General features: G+C 37.9%; 1 protein-coding gene across 1 annotated transcript; it reads left to right on the top strand.

Moving 5' to 3' along the window:
• The first annotated feature begins 7,622 nt into the window (after positions 1 to 7,622).
• On the top strand, positions 7,623 to 9,295 carry LOC100665166 (olfactory receptor 2A2-like). Its single transcript, XM_003420578.3, has one exon. The coding sequence runs from the start codon at positions 8,158 to 8,160 to the stop codon at positions 9,088 to 9,090; it is 933 nt and encodes a 310-aa protein (XP_003420626.1). The 5' UTR covers positions 7,623 to 8,157; the 3' UTR covers positions 9,091 to 9,295.
• Positions 9,296 to 22,011: the final 12,716 nt, after the last annotated feature.

Raw genomic sequence — 22,011 nt, forward strand, 5'->3', positions numbered from 1 at the left:
AACCCAACTCAACGGTTTAAAAAAAGCCACTTTAAGTGGTGGGCAGAATTCTAAGGATGGACCTAAAGGTTCCAGAGAGACAATAGACATGTGCTGTGCTAGGCCACTTAGAGTTTGTGTTAATTTATTGCAGCAGCAACAGAAAACAAATACACTTTTGCTCTCAGATAGTCATCATTTGTTTCTGGCACTGGTTCTGCCTTACTGGTGGTGATTTATTTAACTCAACTGTTCTCTAAATTTTTGGATTCAAGACTACTTTGAACTCTTAAAAATTATCCATGTCTCACATCATACACAAAATCAATTCAAAATGAATCAATGACCTAAAAGTGAAAAATAAAACTGTACAATTCTTAGAAGAAAATATAGGGGCAAAGCTGTGGGACCTACCATTTACTGATAAATTATCAGGTATGACAACAAAAGCTTGAGCAACAAAAGATAAAATAGATAAACGGGGATGCATAAAAATTAAACTCCTTTGTATATTGAAGGACTTTATTATCAAAGTGAAAAGACAACCTACAGATTAGCAGAAAATTTTGGGGAATCATATACCCAGTAAAGGAATAATATCTAAAATATGTATAAAAGTTGTACAATATAACAACAAAAAAGACAAACAATCCAATCAAAAAATGGGCAAAGAATTTGAAAGACAGTTCACCAAAGAAAATACCTGAATGGCCAAGGAGCACATGACAAGTAGGGAGATTCAAATTATAGTCACAGTGAGTGATCATCCACCCCCGTTAGAATGGCAATGATAAAACAAAACAATACAAAGCAAATGAACAAACAAACAAAAAAATGGAAAACAACAGGTGTTGGTGAGATTGTGGAAAAACTGGAACTTTCATCCATTGCTGTTGGGAATATAAAATGATGCAGCGACTGGAGAAAGTAGTTTGGCGGTTCCTAAAAAGTTGAACATAGAACCATCGTATGACCCAGCAATCCCAATCCTAGGTATATACCCATCAGAAGTGAAAGCAGTAACTTGAACAGAAACCTGGACACCAATGTTCACTGTTGAATTTTTCATTATAGCCAAAAATTGGAAACAACTGAAATGTCCATTAACTGATGAATGGATAAACAAATGTGGTCTATACATACAATGGAATATTATGCAGCCATAAAGAGAAATAAAGTCCTGATGCGTGCCACAACATGGATGAACCTAGAAACCACTATGCTGAGCAAAATATGGCAGTCACTAAAGGACAACTAATGTATAATCTCATATATATATGTATATAATAAGCAAATATATAGAAAAAAAGATTATTAAAGGTTTCCAGGGATAGAAGGGAGAGGGAAAGGGGGAGTTTTTGTTTGGGAGGGACTGAGTTTATGTTATGGTGATGCAATAATTTGAAAAAAGGGTAGTAAGAATGGTGACACAACAAGAAAACGGTAATCAATGTTCCAAACAAGAAAACAAACCCATTGCCATCGAGTCGATTCCAACTCATAGCGACCCTATAGGATAGAGTAGAACTGCCCCATAGAGTTTCCACAGAGTGCCTGGTGGATTCAAACTGCCAATCTTTTGGTAAGCAACTGTAGCTCTGAACCACTACGCCTCCAGGGTTTCCCTAATCAATGTTTTTGAGTTGTAAATGTGGAAGTAGTTGTATTGGTGAATATTTTGGTGTGTATATTTTCACTCCATGCATCTGTCAGTTTGTATTATAATGATGTATACAAAGACCTGGAGATAGAAAAACAAAAGGCAAGAACACACTCAGCACTTCTCAAGCTAAAAAATTGAAGAAAAAATTCAAGTCTCGAGTTGCAATATTGAAGGATTCTTTGGGGGAAAATATTAAACAATGCAGGAAGTATCAAAAGACAATGGAAGGAATACATACAGTCACTCATCCAAAAAGAATTGGTCGATGTTCAATCATTTTAGGAGGTAGCATATGATCAGGAATCGATGGTACTGAAGGAAGAGGTCCAAGCTGCACTGAAGGCATTGGAGAAAAACAAGGCTCCAGGAATTGATAGAATACCAGTTGAGATGTTTCAACAAGCTGATGCAGCACTAGAAGTGCTCATTTGTCTATGCCAAGAAATTTGGAATATAGCTACCTGGTCAACTGAATGGAAGAGATCCATATTTATGCCTATTCCCAAGAAAGGCTATACAACCGAATGTGGAAATTATGGAACAATATCATTAATATCACACACAAGTAAAATTTTGCTGAAAATCATTCAAAAGCAGCTGCAGCAGTACATCAACAGAGAACTGTCAGAAATTTAAGCCAGATTCAGAAGAAGATATGGGACCAGGGATATCATAGCTGATGTCAGATGGATGTTTACTTGTGTTTTATTGACTATGCAAAGGCATTTGACTGTTTGGATAGTAACAAATTATGGATAACATCACAAAAAATGAGAATTTCAGAGCACTTGAGGAACTTGTACATAGATTAAGAGCCGGTCGTTTGAACAGAACAAGGGGATACTGAGTGGTTTAAAACAGAAAATGACTGAGTCAGGGTTGTATCGTTTCACCATACTTACTCAATCTGTATGCTGAGAAAATAATCTGAGAAGCTGGACTATATGAAGGAGAACGGAGCATCAGGACCAAAGGCAGATTCGTTAGCAACTGGTGATATGCAGATGACACAAAGTTGCTTGCTGAAAGCTAAGAGGACATGAAGCACTTACTGATAAAGATAAAAGGCCATAGCCTTCAGTATGGATTACACCTCAACATAAAGAAAACAAAAATCCCCAAAACTGACTGATAAACAGCACCTTGATAAACAGAGAAAGGATTGAAGTTGACAAGGATTTCATTTTACTTGGATCCACAATCAACACCCATGGAAGCAACAGTCAAGAAATAAAAAGATGCACTGCACTGGGAAAATCTGCTGCAAAAGACCCCTTTAAAGTGTTGAAAAACAAAGATATCACTTTAAAGACTAAGATGTGCCTGACCCAAGCCATGGTGTTTTCAGCCAGCTCATATGCAAGTGAAAGGTAGACTATGAATAAGGAAAATCACAGAAGAATTGATGCCTTTGAAATGTGGTGTTGGTGAAAAGTATTGAATACACCAAGGACTACCAAAAGAATGAACAAATCTGTCTTGGCAGAAGTACGACCAGAATGCTCCTTAGAAGCAAGGATGGCGAGACTACTACGGATCACATCCTTTGGATGTGTTATCATGAGGGATCAGTCCCAGGAGAAGGACATTACGTTTGGTAGAGGGTCAGTGAAAAAGAGGAAGACCCTTACTGAGAAGGATTGACACAGTAGCTGCAACAATGGGGTCAAGCATAACAATGATTGTGAGGATGGCACAGGACTGGGTAGTGTTTTCTTCTGTTGTACATAGGTTTTCTGTGAGTTGGAACCGACTCAATGGCACCTAACAGCAATGAAAACAACATTCTCACTGCAATAAAAATAATAATAATAATGCGGACACAAGAATATTATATTGTTTGTATTTACCATATTAGAAATTAAAACTGAGAATTTATTATTTATTTTTATTCATTTTAAAGACAAATCCCATCATAAGTTAATATACATAACACATTTTTACAAAAAAAAAAAAAAACTATTCTAAAAAATAGCAAAACAAAAAAACATAGTGAAAGTTATGTTACTTCACATTTTTTGCAATATAATTTAATGTTCGGCTGAAGAGAAAACAGCTGTGTTTTTACATCTTCTGCAAATGTATGTTGTAGTATTACATGTTATGTAGTCTCTGGAAAATGCCGCTGTACACTTGTAAGGGAAAGACAGTGAAAAGGGTGTCTTAACACTATCATGAACATAGTTTTGACCTCATTGAACATTTGAATTGGTCTCAGGGGTTCCCAGAGGTCCCTGGACCACAAAGAACCACTGACTTAGTGTATTTTAACTTTAGTCTCCACATCTGTAAAGTTAGAACAATGATGGGGTTAAACTATACAGTTCAAGTAGTCAGCATATTTTCTGAAACATACTAAGGCCCAGTAATTATGGCCTACATCTATTACAGCCCTTCCTCATTTGCATCCATCACAGCAGATAGTGGCTTATTTTGACTTTGTTCCTTTTCAGGGTTGTCATAACAGGTCCCCTGGGAACCCGCCTCAGCCACCTAAGAGTCACAGCCTCTCATATACCCTTATGAGGGTTGTAGAGAAGTATGAATTCATAAAAATGTAATAATTTAAATGGTTTGGACACTGTTAAATCTCTCTTAGGTTTTCGTCTCTAGAGATATTTGGAAACCTGGGTAAGTTTGGTGCGACACTAATATCTGCCCAGCCCAATCCCTGGAGTTTTCCCCAAAAGGACAATCAGACACAACCCTCTCTCTCCTCCAGAGAGAGGATTCAGGGATCTTTTTCATACCCCCTCAGGGAGAAGGTAGACAGGTCTAATGTTTCGTGATCCTTAGGGAATTGGAATTCTCTGTAGAAACTCAAGAATGTGTTTATTCCACTGATTCTAAAATAAAACCTCTGCTCCTGGGGGTTCCTTGAAGAACCTGTACCAAGCGCAGTCAATGCTCCCGTAATCTGGGATTTCGTCCTCTGAGACTTCTAAAGGGAGCCAGATTCTATGCCCATCCTGGAGGTACTTGTCTCACCTCTGTAGGGCTTATTCCAGGTCAAGTAGATTCCTGTGAAACAAATCCAGTGCTAACTTCTCCTTAGGTAGAAGGGATTTATTTGTGCTGGGTATATTTCTCAGCACAGGTAGGTGAAATAGGACAGGGTGGAAGCAGAAATCACCTTCCTGGGTGACCTATCCTAGGCAGAGGGAACAGATATCTAGGTGCCCATCCCCCTATGGAGCTTTCACCCTCTCTTCTGTGGCAGGGTGTCCCCTGGCTCCCTCTACATTTCTCACCTTCACTTCAGTGCAATCAGGTGGTGGTCTGAGCTAGCACAGCATTGTCAGTGAGAAAGGGCACACACTTTAAATCTAAACATTGTCTGTGGGTAAGGCTCTGAGATAGCAAAATTAATGAAAAGACCTTGTATATCAACCAGCCTAACTGAAGATGTTGGTGCCCAGAGAAACCTCTAGTCAATGGAAAATTCTAATAATAGTTGCAGCAAAGTCTTTTCCTTGCTGAAACTGTAAGATGTAAGTTACCCATATAGTATTTTATATTAATATTTTGCCTTCAGAAAATTGAATAGAATGAGTGCCTATTTTGCTGACCAGAGCGGGAGAAAAAAGACAAAGCTCTTCTAGCTGAGATATGGGTGAAGAACTGCATATACAGACCATGTAAACCTTTTGTTTCCTGAGCTGCTATTGTTTTATTGACTCGATTGGGAACGGGAAACTTCAGGATCACTACTGAGATGCTTTCTTCTCTATTCCTGTTCTGTAACTAGCTGGTTAAGGGTTTTAATCCATCTTCACTTTTATTTATTTATTTTTATTTTTTGATCTCAAAATGAAATGATGGCAACAAGGATTAAGTTAAAAGGATTTATTGATTCAGGCACAAAAAAAACTAAACTAAAAAGTCAAGATATATATGTTCCCACAGGGTAGCAATCATTTGAGTTACCTCACCCAATATTATCCATTATGTTGAAGATTAAATGTGTTTTAGACATTGCTTATTGTGTCCAGTGTGATGCAGCAGAATTTTGCAAATACTGATATTGCTATCCCCCACCTTGTACAATAGAAACAGTCTGTAATTGTAGCACAATTAAGGTCACAAACTTAATGCACATTTATATAGAATCCTTCCAAATGTAATCATATTTAGGAAAATGAAAGAATATAAGACTTTGTCTCTCTGTCTCATCTGAGCCATTGTTCTTAAAATCCACTGCCCATCTAATCCAACCTCCCTCAGGCTCATAGTTTGCAAAAGTTTAAGACACTGTTATATTCACCTGCAAGGCTACTTCTTAGGTTATATTGCATTCTCTGCTGGTAACACAAGATGAAGAATCGAGTCATTGCAGGTGCTATTAATCTAACAACAGGAGTTCCTCCCAGGCCAGAAACTGGAACTGAGAAGAAAATACTAGGTTAGAGGTAAAGTAAAAAAAATCTGTTATCTCTTCTTCTTAATTATATAGATGATACAAAGTTGTCCAGGAAGGAAATCCTGAAAAGTAGTGTTGGAATGATTCGGGCAATAAGAAACACAAACAAATGTCCCTGAAATTTGTGTCAATTTCCTTGAATTAGAGGTCAGATGGTTCAGGGTTTTAGGTAGAACGTGAGAGAGCATTTCAGCTGGTAATCAAGAAGCTGCATACATGGTAGTCAGGTTGTACTTAGTGGAGTCTCAATTGAGATTTAATACATTTCTTCTTTCTTGGTAGCTTGGTAGCAAGCTGAGATAAGGATGAAATTAGAAAGTGGATTTTACCCAGCATTACAGGAAATCATTGTACCTCTTGGAGTTAGCATGATGGAAGCATCCAGAAAAGTGGGACAGCCACATGGAGAAAGTGAACTTGGGGTTAGAGGCATGACTGCTATGTTAGACTCCCTTCCCCACTGGGTAGTTTCCTCCAATGAAAATCCTTAATATATCCAGCGTTTTTGCTTCCTTGATTTTTAGACAAATTTTTTTTTTTTTTTTTTTTAGAGATTGGTAGGTATGTACATTGACCCAATGATTGATTGATTGGTTTGACTGAGCTCTTAAATGTCTAGAAATTTACTATAAACATATGAAAAACACAAAAATATATGTGTATAAAATTTAATCTCTGCAGCAATATAATGTACAAAACCTAACGAGAATATGTTTAATAAATTAAAATATTGGTACCCAAAGAAATAGTATGCAGCTATTCAAAGTATGTTTTTACTCCTATTTAGATAATTATTGACTTTTGAAATTTTTAGACTTAGAGATAAAAGTTGCAAAGTCTGGTTCATTGTGTGAGTAAAGGGGTATTAGATTTTGACATCAAATTTTCAAAGGCTTCTTAGAAGAATATTTCTGAAACTAAATTCATGAGGATAGACGAACAGATAGATAGGTGAAGTCCTTCCTTAAAATAAAAGTTGCCAAAAATAGATCTAAAAGAAATGACGGAGTTAGAAAAATTTGCAACCATCGTCACTAATAATTGAGTCAGGCAAGATAATCCACGAATTTTAAAACCAGTGGCTGAAAGTTTTATGAGAAACAAGATGTTTACATAGTAATTTTAATGAGTGTCTCTAGAAATAACACAAGGGAAAAGCAATAATTTTATAATGGAGATACTTGGAGGGAGGTGAAACCACCTTAAACAAGTGATCCTAGTTGGCATTTCCAATGATGAGACAAAATAAGATCATGCACCTACTAACGGAAGGCACCGAGGAGGACACTGATCCCTCCTGACAACACGTCCAAAGGATGTGAGACACAGCCTCGCCATCCCTGCTTCTAAGGAGCATTCTGGCTGTATTCTTCCCAGACAGATTTGTTTTTTCTTTTGGCAGTCCATGGTATATTCAATATCCTTCACCAACACCGTAATTCAAAAGCATCAACATAGAGCAACAGTGGACAATCTTATTCGAGAGACATTCTGCAACACAACTGATCTATATCATCAGAAATAACAAAGTCATGAAATGCAAAGAAAGGCTGAGTGCATGTTCTATGTGAAAGAAAAATAAAGGTAGATGACATTAAGTATAATGTGTGATCTTGTGTGGGTCCTGGACTGGTGGGGGGTTGGTGGGAGAATACTGTACATTAGAAAAGAGAATCATAAAGACATTAAATTTCCTGATTTAGTTACTGAATATCCTTCTCCATGAGGGGAAATACGGAATTTAGGGGTAAATGAGCATCATGTCTACAGCTCAATCTCAAATTGTTCAGAAAATAATAATAATATGTATAAGCAGATAAAAGAGAATGAAAATCAAATACCAAAAAAAAGTACTTGCAGAATCTGGGTGCAGGAATGAGTATGGAAGTCCTTTGTGCAATTTTGACACTTTATTTGAATTTATTTAAAAAAACTAAAAATGAAAAGGTAAGCAAATCTTGAAGGGTAGCATTGAGTAAAGACAAGCATGTAACTTGTCCCTGAGCTTATTTTAAAATAACTCCAATTTTCATTGTTTCTCCAGCTCTAACCATTCTTTCACATTTTCGCCCCCTTTAAAGGCAGTCATTAAGGAATGGGAAGCAACCAATCGTGGGTCACAGAATTCATCTTGGTGGGATTCCAGCTCCCTGCAGACACAGAACTGTTCCTCTTCTGGGTCTTCTCCCTGCTCTACATCTTCAGCCTGCTGACAAATGGAATGATCTTGGGGCTCATCTGTCTGGACATCAAACTGCACAGCCCCATGTACTTCTTCCTCTCACACTTGTCTGTCATTGACATATCTTATGCTTCCAACAATGTCCCCAAGATGCTGGCAAACCTAGCAAACCAGAAAAGAACCATTTCCTTTGGCCCTTGTGTAATTCAGGTGTTTCTGTATTTGACTTTCGCTGCCACAGAATGCCTGATTTTGGTGGTGATGTCCTATGATAGGTACGTGGCCATCTGTCACCCCCTACGTTACACCGTCATCATGAACTGGAGGGTGTGCACTGTCCTGGCCATAGCTTCCTGGGCATGCGGGTTTATCCTTGCCATTGTACATGCCATTCTCCTTCTAAGGCTGCCTTTCTGTGGCCCCCTGAAAGTGAACCACCTCTTCTGTGAAATCCTATCTGTCCTTAAGCTGGCCTGTGCTGACACCTGGATCAACCAAGTGGTCATCCTTGCTGCCAGTGTGTTTGTCTTAGTTGGGCCCCTTTTCTTCATGCTGGTCTCCTACATGCGCATTATCTGCACCATCCTGAAGATCCGGTCCAGAGAAGGCCGCAGAAAGGCCTTCTCCACCTGCTCCTCCCACCTCTGCGTGGTAGGGCTCTTCTTTGGCATAGCCATGGTGGTTTACATGGTCCCAGACTCCAAGCAACGAGAGGAGCAGGAGAAAATGCTGTCCCTGTTTCACAGCCTTTTCAATCCAATGCTGAACCCCTTAATCTACAGTCTGAGGAACGCTCAGGTGAAAGATGCCTTCTACAAAGCACTGCAGAGGAAGAGGGCCAGGTGACAGGTGGAGAGATCTATTGGTTGAGTGAGATTTTTCCTTTTAAGATCTCTGGTCTGATGATGAAAGAAACTGAGGAAATTTCCCAATAAGAAGTTTGTTATAAAAATGATAATCATCCAAATTCTGGCTCTAAAAATAGGGCAAATTCTTGGACAGGCATATCCTCTAAGGTTGAGAAGCCTTTTTAGGAGATTGGACGGCTGAATTACCAGAATATTTGATCTTTCTTTAAAAAATGTGAAAGCCTCTTTTTTTAAAAAACCAGAAGAATTAAGTGGAGGTAAAATATATATTAGTTTTAAAGGTAAGAAAATTACATCAACACCTTACTTTGGTTTCTCATTTTGAACATACGTGACTTTTTTATCATCCCTTTGTGGTACATGGGAATGGGACAGGCAAACTAATACCAGAAGAAAGAACTTCCAAAGTGCACTTGAAATTGAACACAAGGTAATATTACAGAGTGATGTACATTTACCTCACCAATTTTAAGGCTAATAAAATAAATGACTAAGAAAATCTAAACCCCTTGATGGAATAGCTTAGAAGTAAAAAGAAAAATGGTGCAGGAGTGGGCAATGTTTTGTTCCTTTACACATAATATTGGTATCAGTTAGAGCTACACAATGGCAAATAACAACAACAAAGAGAAAAGAGTTGAGGATACTTCATTCTTACCAGAAAATATATAAACTATCGTAAAATATATTTAAAGATTCAGTATTCGGTAAAATGAATGAAATCCATTTGTCAGTCATTAAAAGGTCCGTTAAATGAACCTTGCTCTACCTTTACCCTTCCCTTGGGTTATAAACCTACCAATAAGGCAGGTTTGATCAGCTGGTCAGGCTCTTGAAAATTTTCACACCAAAATTTTTGTACTGCCTGCCAACTTTTCTGAACATGATATGGCGTGACATCTTTCAACATGAGACAATGTTAATATAACCATCTACCATGGAGCCGATTACAAATCATAACCCATCTAAGTTGTTGTTAAGTGCCCTTTAGTCAATTCTCACTCATTGATGTTGTTGTCGTTAGCTGCCATCGAGTCAGTTCCAACTTATAGTGACCCTATGTACAACAGAATGAAACATTGCCCAGTACTGCACCATTCTCACATTCGTTATGCTTGAGCTCACTGTTGCAGTCACTGGGTCAATCCATCTCATTGAGGGCCTTCCTCTTTTTCGGTGACCCTCTGCTTTACGAAGCATGTTGTTCAGAGACTTATCCGTCCTGATAACATGTCCAAAGTATACGAGATGTAGTCTCTCCGTTCTTGCTTCTAGGAGCATTCTGGTTGTGCTTCCAAGATTTGTTCATTCTTTTGGCAGTCCATGTTGTTGTTGTTAGGTGCTGTTGAGTCAGTTTCGACTCATAATGACCCTATGTACCACAGAACAAAACACTGCCTGGTCCTGAGCCATCCTTACAATCGTTGTTATGTTTGAGCCCACTGTTGCAACCACTATGTCAACCCATCTCATTGAGGGTCTTCCTCTTTTCCGTTGACGCTGTACTTTACCAAGCATGGTGTCCTTCTCCAGAGACTGATCCCTCCTGACAACATGTCCAAAGTATGTAAGATGCAGTCTCTCCATCCTTGCCTCTAAGGAGCATTCTGGCCTCACTTCTTCCAAGACAGATTTGTTCCTTCTTTTGGCAGTCCATGGTATATTCAATATGCTTCGCCAACACCACAATTCAAAGGCATCAACTCTCCTTTGGTCTTCCTTATTCATTGTCCAGCTTTTACATGCATATGATGTGATTGAAAATATCATGGCTTGGGTCAGGCACACCTTAGCCTTCAAGGTGACATCTTTCCTTTTCAACCCTTTAAAGAGGTCCTTTGCAGCAGATTTCTTCAATGCAATACATCTTTTGATTTCTTGACTACTGCTTCCATGGGTGTTGATTGTGGATCCAAATAAAATGAAATCCTAGATAACTTCAATCTTTTCTCTGTTTATCAGGGTGTGTTTTATTGGTCCAGTTGTGAGGATTTTTGTTTTCTTTATGTTGAAGTTTAATCCATACTGAAGGCTGTGGTCTTTGATCTTCATTAGTAAGTGCTTCAAGTCAAGTCCTCATCACTTTCAGCAAGCAAAGTTGTGTCATCTGCGTATCTCAGGTTGTTAATGAATCTTCCTCCAATCCTGATGCCCCATTCTTCATATAGTCCAGCTTCTTGGATTATTTGCTCAGCATATAGATTGAATAAGTATGATAAGAGGATACAACCCGAATGCACACCTTTCTTGACTTTAAATCAGGCAATATCCCCTTGTTCTGTCCAAACAATTGGCTCTTGATCTAAGTATAGGTTCCTCATGAGCACAATTACGTGTTCTGGAATTCCATTCTTAGCAATATTATCCATATTTGTTATGATTCACACAGTTGAATGCCTTTGCATAGTCAATAAAACACAGATAAACATCCTTCTGGTTCATGGCAGTCCATGATATATTCAATATTCTTCGCCAACACCACAATTCAAAGATCTCAATTCTTCTTCAGTCTTCCTTATTCATTGCTGAGCTTTCGCATGCATTTTAGGTGATTGAAAACACCATGGATTGAGTCAGGCAAATCTTAGTCTTTTTCCTTTTATCATAATGTCTCTAATCGGTCCAGTTGTGAAGATTTTTGTTATATTTAAGTTGAAATGTAATCCATACTGAAGGCTGCAGTTTTTGATCTTCATCAGTAAATGCTTCAAGCCCTCTTCACTTTCAGCAAAGTTGTGTCATCTGCATAATGCAGGTTGTTAATGATCTTCCTCCAATCCTGATGCCTCATTCTTCTTCATATAGTCCAGCTTCTTGGATTATTTGCTCGGCATACAGATTGAATACGTGTGGTGAAAGATACAACCCTGATACACATCTTTCCTGACATTAAACCATGCAGTATCCCCTTGTTCTGTTGGAACAACTGCCCGTTGATCCATGTACAGGTTCCTCAAGAGCACAATTAAGTGTTCTGGAATTCTCATTCTTTGCAATGTTATCTATAATTTGTTATGATCCACACAGTGGACTGCCTTTGCATAGTCAATAAAACACAGGTAAACATCCTTCTGGTATTCTCTGTTTTTAGCCAGCATACATCTAACATCAGCAATGATATCCCTTACTTCACCCCTCTTCTGAATCTAGCTTGAATTTCCGGCAGTTCCCTGTCGATGTGCTGCTACAGTCACTTTTGAATGATCTTCAACAAAATTTTACTTGTGTGTGATATTAATGATATTGTTCAATAATTTCCACATTCAGTTGGGTCACCTTTCTTGGGAATAGGCACACATATGGATCTCTTCAGTAGGCTGGCCAGGTAGCTGTCTTCCAAATTTCTTGGCATGGATGAGTGAGCACTTCCAGCACTGAACTCATTTGTTGAAACATCTCAATTGATATTCCGTCAATTCCTGGAGCCTTGTTCTTCGCCAATGCCTTCAGGGCAGCTTGGACTTCCTCCCTCAGCACCATCGGTTCCTGATCCTATGCCACCTCTTGAAATGGTTGAACGTTGACTAATTCTTTTTGGTATAATGACTGTGCGTATTCCCTCTATCTTCTTTTGATGCTTCCTGCATCATTTAATATTTTCTCCATAGAATCCTTCACTATTGGAACTCAAGGCCTGAATTTTTTCTTCAGTTCTTTCAGCTTGAGAAATGCCAAGCATGTTCTTCCCTTTTGGTTTTCTATCTCCAGGTCTTTGCACATGTCTTTATAATACTTTGTCTTCTCAAGCTTACCTTTGAAATCTTCTGTTCAGTTCTTTTAGTTCATCATTTCTTCCTTTCACTTTTGCTACTTGATGTTCAAGAGGAAGTTTCAGAATCACTTCTGACATTCATTTTAGTCCTTTCTTTCTTTCCTGTCTTTTTAATAGCCTCTTACTTTCTTCATGTTTGATGTCCTTATGATAGTCCACAACTCATCTGGTCTGTGGTCATTAGTGTTCAACATGTCAAATCTATTCTCGAGATGGTCTCTAAATTCAGATGGGATATGCTCAAGGTTGTACTTTGGCTTTCGTGGACTTGTTCTAATTTTCCTCAGTTTCAACTTGAAATTGCAGATGAGCAATTGATGGTCTGTTCCACAGTAGACCCCTGACCTTGTTCTGACTGATAATATTGAGGTTTTCCGTCGTCTCTTTCCACAGATGTAGTCAGTTTGATTCCTGTATATTCCATCTGGCAAGGTCCATGTGCAGTGTCACCATCTTTGTTGTTGAAAAAAGGTATTTGCAATGAAGAAGTTGTTGGTCTTGCAAAATTCTATCATGTGATTTCAGCAATGTTTCTACCACCAAGGTCATATTTTCCAGCTACTGATCCTTCTTTTGTTTCCAACTTTTGCTTTCCAATCACCAGTAATTATCAATGTACCCTGATTACAGGTTAGATCAGTTGGAGGCTGCTGAAGTTGTTAAAAATCTTCAAGTTCTTCGTCTTTGGCCTTAAACTTCGGTGAATAAATTTGAATAATAATCTTATTAACTGGTCTTCCTTGTAGGTGTATGGATATTATTCTATCACTGACAGCGTTGTACTTCAGGATAGATCTTGAAATGTTCTCTTTGACAATGAATCCAACACCATTCCTCTTCGAGTTGTCATCCCCGGCATAGTAGACTATATGATTGTCTGATTCAAAATGGCCAATATCAGTCCATTTCAGCTCATTAATGCCTAGGATATCGATGTTTATGCATTCCATTCCATTTCTGACGATTTCCAATTTTGCTAGATTCATATTTCATACGTTCCAGGTTCCGATTATTAATGGATATTTGCAGCTGTTTCTTCTCATTTTGAGTTGTACCACATCAGCAAATGAAGGTCCTGAAAGCTTGACTCCATCCACATCAGTAAGGTCGACTCTACTTTAAGGAAGCAGTTCTTCCCTAGTCATTTCGAGTGCCTCCCTACCTGAACCTATAGGAAGGAGTAAAGTTTCACCATAGGGTTACCAAAGCTGTAAATCCTTATGGAATCGGACTGTCACACCTTCCTCCTGTGGAGCAGCTGGTGGATCTGAACTGTCGACCTTTTGGTTAGCAGCTAAGCACTTAACCACTGGACCATCAGGGATCCCTAACATTGATATGTTGTTGTTATTTGTCATCAAATTGTTTCCGATGTTGTACATGGCAACCCTATGTACAACAAAACTAAACACTGCCCGGTCCTGGGCCATCCTCACAATCATTGCTTTGTTTGAGCCCATTGTTGCAGCCACTGTGTCAATCCACCTGTTTGAGGTCTTCCTTTTTTTAGCTGACCCTCTACTTTACCAAACATCATTTTCTTCTCCAAGGACTGGTTCTTCCTGATGATATGTCCAAAGTCTCGCCATCTTCGTGTATAAGGTGTATTCTTTCTGTTCTTTTTCCAAGACAGCTTTGTCTGTTCTTCTGGCAGTCCATGGTATATTTGATATTCTTCACCAACACCATAATACAAAGGCATCAGTTCTACTTGGGCCTTCCTTATTCATTGTTCAGCTTTCACATGCATATGAGGAGATTGAAAATACCATAGCTTGGTCAGGCACACCTTAGTCCTCTAAGTGACACTGATAGAGTCATTGTTTCTCTTTCATGGTATCAAAAGTCCTCTGGATTTGTGAAACCAATTGAGCAACTGTCTTTATAATGCTAACAATGATAAAATAAGTGAGGGCTGCTTTCTGATTAGGTATTAGCCATGGCATTTATTTTTTAATGTAGTATATTTATTATGGACTTTAATTTTAATAACTGAGATTTCCTTTGGATGTGCATTTGTTTCAAATAAGTCACTAATTTATCTTTCTATTTTTATTAGGGCACCTGACAAAGTTCTAAAACACCTTTACTTTCACAACATACTAAAATTATGATCAAACCCAAAAAACACAGTTACTCTTAGTAAAGGTGTAATCTTTTAAACCTTTGGCAAGTAAACTCGCTATGCTCAAGCTAGCAAATTAACCATTTTAGCAGAATGAATGTTTGCAAAGAGGCACTTTCTGCATAACAATTTAGAAGTTAAAGGATATACAATACAAAGGTTACATTGACTATTTTTTAAGATATAAGCCATACCAAATAATCTCATATCAAAGCTGATTAAGGGAGTATCAATCAAGCTAGGATGGTAATGCTTAGAATTCGAACAACTTCTAGACAATCAGGAGGTTTCATTCCATGTCATAGCAACCGTATAGGACAGGGTAGAACTACTCCATAGGGTTTCCAAGGCTGTAATCGTTACGGAAGCAGATTGCCACATCTTTATTCTGCAGAGAAACTGCTGGTGGGTTCGATCTGCAGATATTTCAGTTACCAGCCAAGTGGTTAACCACTGAGCTACCAGCGTTCTTTATACTTAAGTAGAAACACTGTTTAAGCAAATATTTAAAATTACTGGGAGCATCTTAAGTAAACATGAAAAAGACAGGATTTTAACATGAAAGGACTGATTTTAATAGAGCATGTTATATGATTCTGTCCTCTCAAATATCTATTATAATTCTTGTAAAAAAAAAAACAGTGGTTTCACTAAAGTTCTCAATATACATTTACAGGTAATCTATGTTCATTTTCAAATAGTACTATACTGCTTTACAGGTAGTTATTGCTAGTAGAGGTACTGCAAGCACCTTATACAAAAATGTTAACAAAAATATTCCTCCTATCCTTTATAATTTTGCTGTCATTCATTTCACATATTGACAATCACCAAACACATTGTTGCTATTATCACCTTGAGGAAAAATTAAAAAGTTAACATTTGCTTCATCTGGGTGAGAGTATGTGAGAGTCCTTTATATAATTTTGACACTTTTCTGTAAGTTTGAACTTATTTTACAATAAAATATTTAAAACAAAGGCGAGATGATCCAGGAAATATCTGTAGAGGAACCACTTGCCTTATCTGAGTCCCAAGACATACATCAGAGACACTCAAGGTTTTTGAGAAAGTTATATCAGCATAAACACTGCCAGTGTGGAACGAAACGATCAGAAAAAGGGTGAAATCAAATGAGGATTTTTGCCTCCAATATTTAATAGGGAGGAAACAGGCTGATAAAACTACTCAGCGGCAGCCACATGCTATGCTTCTTAAACAAGGAAGGGAAAGTCAGAGGCCGAATTGGGGCTCCAGATAGGAGAACTTCAAGCCACAAAGACTATTTTCAGTCCTGAAAATCTAAAAGATTTTTCCCTGCAGGATTTCAAAATTGCTTGAGACTATCAATTATTTATTTTTTCCATGTTCTCCCTTTTTAAATGAAATGTCTAAAACTGGTGTCTTATGCCTTTTCCACCATTGTGCCTTGGGAGCAGAAAAGGTGTTTTCTAGTTTCACAGATCTACGAATGGAGAAGAATTTTGACCCAAAATAGATCACAATCTGAGTCTCACCTATACCTGCTTTACATGATGAGATTTGGGACTTCTGAGTTTATAATATTTAGATGAAATTTTGGACTTGATGTAATGATGCAATGGGTTGAGACTTATGGAGACCAGGAGAAATGCAAATGTATTTTGTATGTGGGATGGACATCAATATTTGGGGGTCAGAGAATGAACTGTGTGTTAGACATAAAATGAGCTCCCAGTATCTCATTGTTCTGTTCAAACTACTGCCTTTTGATCTATGTACAGGTTTCTCATGAACACAATTAGACAAAAACCAGAAACCAAACCCATTGCCATCAAGTTGATTCCAACTCCTAGCGACCCTATAGTACAGGGTAGAACTGCCCCATAGAGTTTCCCAAGAGCATCTGGTGGATTTGAACTGCTGACCTTTTGGTTAACATCCATAGCTCTTAACCACTATGCCAGCAGGGTTTCCATGAGCACATTTAAGGGTCCCGGAATTCCCATTCTTCACAATGTTATCCATAATTTGTTATGCTCCACACAGTTGAATGCCTTAACATAGTCAATAAAACACAGGTAAACATTCTTCTGGTATTCTCTACTTTCAGCCAGGTTGTATTTGACATCACCAGTGATATACCTGTTTCAAGTCCTCTTCTGAAACCAGTTGAATTTCTGGCATTTCCCTGCCAATATACTGCTGCAACTGCTTTTGAATGATATTCAGTAAAATTTTACTTGTGTGTGATTTTAATGATATTGTTCGATAATTTCCACATTCACTTGGATCACCTTCCTTTGGAATGGGTGCAAATATGGATCTCTTCCAGTTGGTTGGCCAGATAGTTGTCTTCCAAATTTCTTGGCATAGATGAGTGACCACCTCCAGCGCTGCATCTAATTGTTGAAACATCTCACTTGGTATTCTGTCAATTCCTGGAGACTTGTTTCTAACCAATGCCTTCTTCCTCCAATGTCATCAGTTCTTGATCGAATGTTACTTCTAGGGTCATTATCAGTAAGAATCAACTCAATGTCAGCTCAATGGCAATGGGTTTTAAACGGTTGAACTTCAACCAATTCTTTTTGGTACAATGACTGTGTATCTCCTTCCTTCTTCTTTTGATGCTCCCTGTGTTGTTTAATATTTTCCCCATAGAATCCTTCAATATTGCAACTCGAGGCTTGGATATTTTCTTTAGTTCTTTTAGCTTGAGAAATGCTGAGCGTGTTCTTCTGTTTCGATTTTCTAACCCCAGGTCTTTGGAAATGTCATTACAATACTTTGTCTTTGTCAAGCTACCCTTTGAAATTTTCTGTTCAATTTTTTACTTTATTCTTTCTTCCTTTAGCTTTAGTTACTTGATATTCAAAAGCCAGATTCAGAGTCTCTCCTGACATCCATTTTCGCCTTTTCTTTCTTTCCCGTTTTTTTAATGACCTCTTACTTTTTTCAAATATGATGTCCTTGATATCATTCCATAACTTGTCTGGTCTTTGGTCATCAGTGTTCAATGTGTCATATCTATTCTTGAGATGGTCATAAATTCAGGTGGGATATATGCAAGGTTGTGCTTTGGCTCTCATGGATTTAGGCCAATTTTCTTTAGCTTTAGCTTAAACTTGCAAATGAGCAGTTGATAGTCTGTTCCATAGTCAGCCCCTGGCTTTGTTCTGAATGATGATATTGAACTTTTCCATTGTTTCTTTCCACAGACGTGGTTTATCATGAGATCTCCGGTGGTGTTTCTACCACCAAGGCAATATTTTTCAACTACCAATCCTTCTTCTTTGCTTCCAAAGTTCTCATTACCATTACCAGTGATTAGCAAGGCACCTCAACTGCATGTTTGATTGATATCAGACTGCAGAAGTTAGTAAAATCTTCAATTTCTTCATCTTTGGCCTTAGTGGTTGGTGTGTAAATTTGAATAATAGTCATATTAACTGGTCTTTCTTGTAGGTGTATGGATGTTATCCTATCACTGACAGCGTTGTATTTCAGGATAGATCTTGAAATGTTCTTTATTGAAGATGAAAGGAATGCCATTCCTCTTCAAGTTGTCATTCCATGCATAGTACACTATATAATTGTTTGATTCAAAACAGCCAATAGCATTGCATTTCAGCTCACTAATGCCTAAGATGTTGATGTTTATGCATTCCATTTCTTTTTTGATGATTTCCAATTTTCCTAGATTCATACTTCGTACATGCAATCAGGATGTATTGATAGTTACTAAAAAAAAAAAAAAAAAAAAAAAAATTTTTTTTTTTTTTTTTGTGGCTGGAATTTGAAAGACCAAATTCAAAGAAGGATCGGTAGCTGGAAAATATGATCTTGGTGATAAAAACAATGATAGAGATCACATGATAGAATTTTTCAAGACCAATGACTTCTTCATTGCAAAGACTTTTTTCACCAACATGAATGGTGACTATACACGTGGATCTCACCAGATGAAATACACAGGAATCAAATCAACTACATCTGTGGAAAGAGACGATGAAAAAGCTCAATATCACCACTCAGAACAAGGCCAGATACTAACTGCAGAGCAGACCATCAGTTGCTCATATGCAAGTTCATGGTGAAACTGAAGAAACTTAGAACAAGCCCGCAAGAGAGCCAATGTAGAACTTCGAGCATTTCTCACCTGATTTTGGAGACCATCTCAAGAACAGATTTGACAGGTTGAACACTAATGACCAAAGACCAGACAAGTTGTGGAATGACATCAAGGGCATTATACATTAAGAAAATAAGGGGCCATTAAAAAGAGAGGAAAGAAAGAAAACACTAAAATGGATGTCGAAAGAGACTGAAAGTTGCTTTTAATTGTTGAATGGCTAAAGAGAAAGGAAGAAATGATGAAGTAAAACAACTGAACAGGAGATTTCAAAGACCTGGCGAAAGAAAACCAAAAGGGGAGAACACGCTTGGCATTTCTCATGCTGAAAGAACTGAAGAAAAAATTCAAGCCTTAAGTTGCAATATTGAAAGATTCTACAAGGAAAATATTAAGCGATGCAGAAAGCATCAAAAGAAATAAGTCAGATTCTTAAGGTGGAGAATGGGGCTGAAATTAGAGACAAAATGTGACACAAAACTGAAGTCAGATAAATAGCTGGACCTACCTTTTATAGAAAATCCTCACAACTGGACCAATTAAACAATATCTTAATAAAGGGATAAGAAACTGAAATTGTCAATGATTTCATTCTACTTGAATCAACAATCAACGTCCATGGATGTGTCAGTCAAGAAATTAAATAATGTTTTGCATTAGCCTAATATGCTGCAAAAGACCTCTATAAAGTTTTAAGAAGCAAAAATGTCACTTTGATGACTAAGGTGCACCTAAACCATGCCACAGTCTTTTCAATCACCTCAAAAGGTGGATAGTGAAAAAGGAAGACAGAAGAATCGATGCACTAAAACTGTGGTGTTGGAGAAGAATACTGAATATACTGTGGACTGCTAGACAAGTGAACAAATCAGTCTTAGAAGAAATCTAACCAGAATGTTCCTTGGAGGTGAGGGTGGTGAGATTTTGGCTCACTTCAAAAAAAATTTTTTTTTTCTTCTGTTGGACATGTCCTCAGGAAAGACCAGTTGCTAGAAAAGGAAACCATGGTTGGTAAAGTAAAGGGTCAGTAAAAACAAGGGAAACCCTCAATGAGGTGGACTGACATAGTAGTCGCAACATAAACAGGGAACTGCCAGAATTCAAGCCAGATTTAGAAGAGGACATGGAACCATGGATATCATTGCTGATGTCAGATGGATCTTGGCTGAAAGGAGAGAATACCAGAAAGATGTTTACCAGTGTTTTATTGACTATGCAAAGGCATTTGACTGTGTGGATCATAACAAATTATGGATAACATTGTGAAGTATGGGATTCCAGAACACTTAATTGTGCTCATGAGGAACCTGTAGTTGACCAAAAGGCAGTCGTTCGAACAGAGCAAGGGGATTCTATGTGGTTTAAAATCAGGGAAGGTGTGCATCAGCGTTGTATCCTTTCACCATACATATTCAATCTGTACACTGAGCAAACAATCCAAGAAGCTGGACAATATAAAGAACAGGGCATCAGCTTTGGAGGAAGACTCATCAACAACCTGTGGTATGCAGATGACACAAGCTTGCTTGCTGAAAGTGAAGAGGACTTGAAGCACTTACTGATGAAGATCAAAGACCACAGCCTTCACTATGGATTACATCTCAACATAAAGAAAACAAAAATCCTCACAAGTGGAATAATAAGTAACACCATGATAAAAAAAGGTGGTGAAGTCTTGCCGTCCTAGCTTTTAATGAGCATTCTGGCTGTATTTCTTCCAAGACAAATTAGTTTGTTCTTCTGGCAGTCCATGGTATATTCGATATGCTTCATAAACACCCTAATCCAAAGGCATCAATTCTTCTTTGGTCCTCCTTATTTATTGTTCAACTTTCACATGGGTATGAGACAGCTGAAAACACCATGGCTTGGGTCAGGTGCACCTTAGTTCTTAAAGTGGTGTCTTGCTTTCGAAAAGTACTTTAAAGAGGTTTTTTTGCAGCAGATTTGTCCAAAGCAATGCGTCTTTTGATTTCTTGACTGCTGTTTCCACGGGTGTTGATAGTGGATCCAAGTAAGCCGAAATCCTTGACAACTTCAATCTTTTCTCCATTTATCATGACTTTGCTTATTAGTCCAGTTGTGGGGATTTTTGTTTTCTTTATATTGAAGTATAATTCATACTAAAGGCTGTGGTCTTTGGTCTTCATCAGTAAGTGCTTCAAGTCCTCTTCACTTTCAGCAAGCAAGATTGTGTCATCTGCACATCACAGATTATTAACGAGTCTTCCTCCAATCCTGGTGCCTCGATGTTCTTCATAGAGTCCAGCTTCTCAGATTATTTACTTAGCATATAGATTGAATGAGTATGATGAAACAATACAACCCTGATGCAAACCTTTCAGGACTTTAGACCATGCAGTGACCCCTTGTTCTGTTTAAATGGCTGCCTCTTCATCTGTGTGCAGGTTCTGCACGAGCACAATTAAATGTTCTGGAGTTCCTTTTCTTCGCAATGTTATCCATAATTTATTATGATACACACAGTGGAATGCCTTTGCATAGTCAATAAAACATATATTTTTGGTTAATACCTAAACAAAAAGATATTCTTGGTTAATATCTATACAAAAGGCAGCCCTACCTTATTTTATCATTGTTAGCATTATAAAGGCAGTTGCTCAATATGGTTTCACAAATCCAGAGGACATTTTGACACCATGACAAGGAATGATGTTGGCTATATCAGTGTTGTCTCATGCTGTTGGATGTCACATCAAACCATCTTCAAATAAATTGGTTCAGGAAGTACAAAAATATTGGTGGGAAAAAATTCAAGTACCTCAACAGGTGATCAGATCTCACTTTATTGTCAATGATTGTAACCCAGAAATAAATGTAAAGGTAGAGCAATGTTTAAAACCCTTGTCTTAGGACCATTTAAAGA

Source organism: Loxodonta africana, chromosome 8, assembly GCF_030014295.1.
Source record: "Loxodonta africana isolate mLoxAfr1 chromosome 8, mLoxAfr1.hap2, whole genome shotgun sequence".
In the NCBI taxonomy this organism is placed as follows: domain Eukaryota; kingdom Metazoa; phylum Chordata; class Mammalia; order Proboscidea; family Elephantidae; genus Loxodonta; species Loxodonta africana.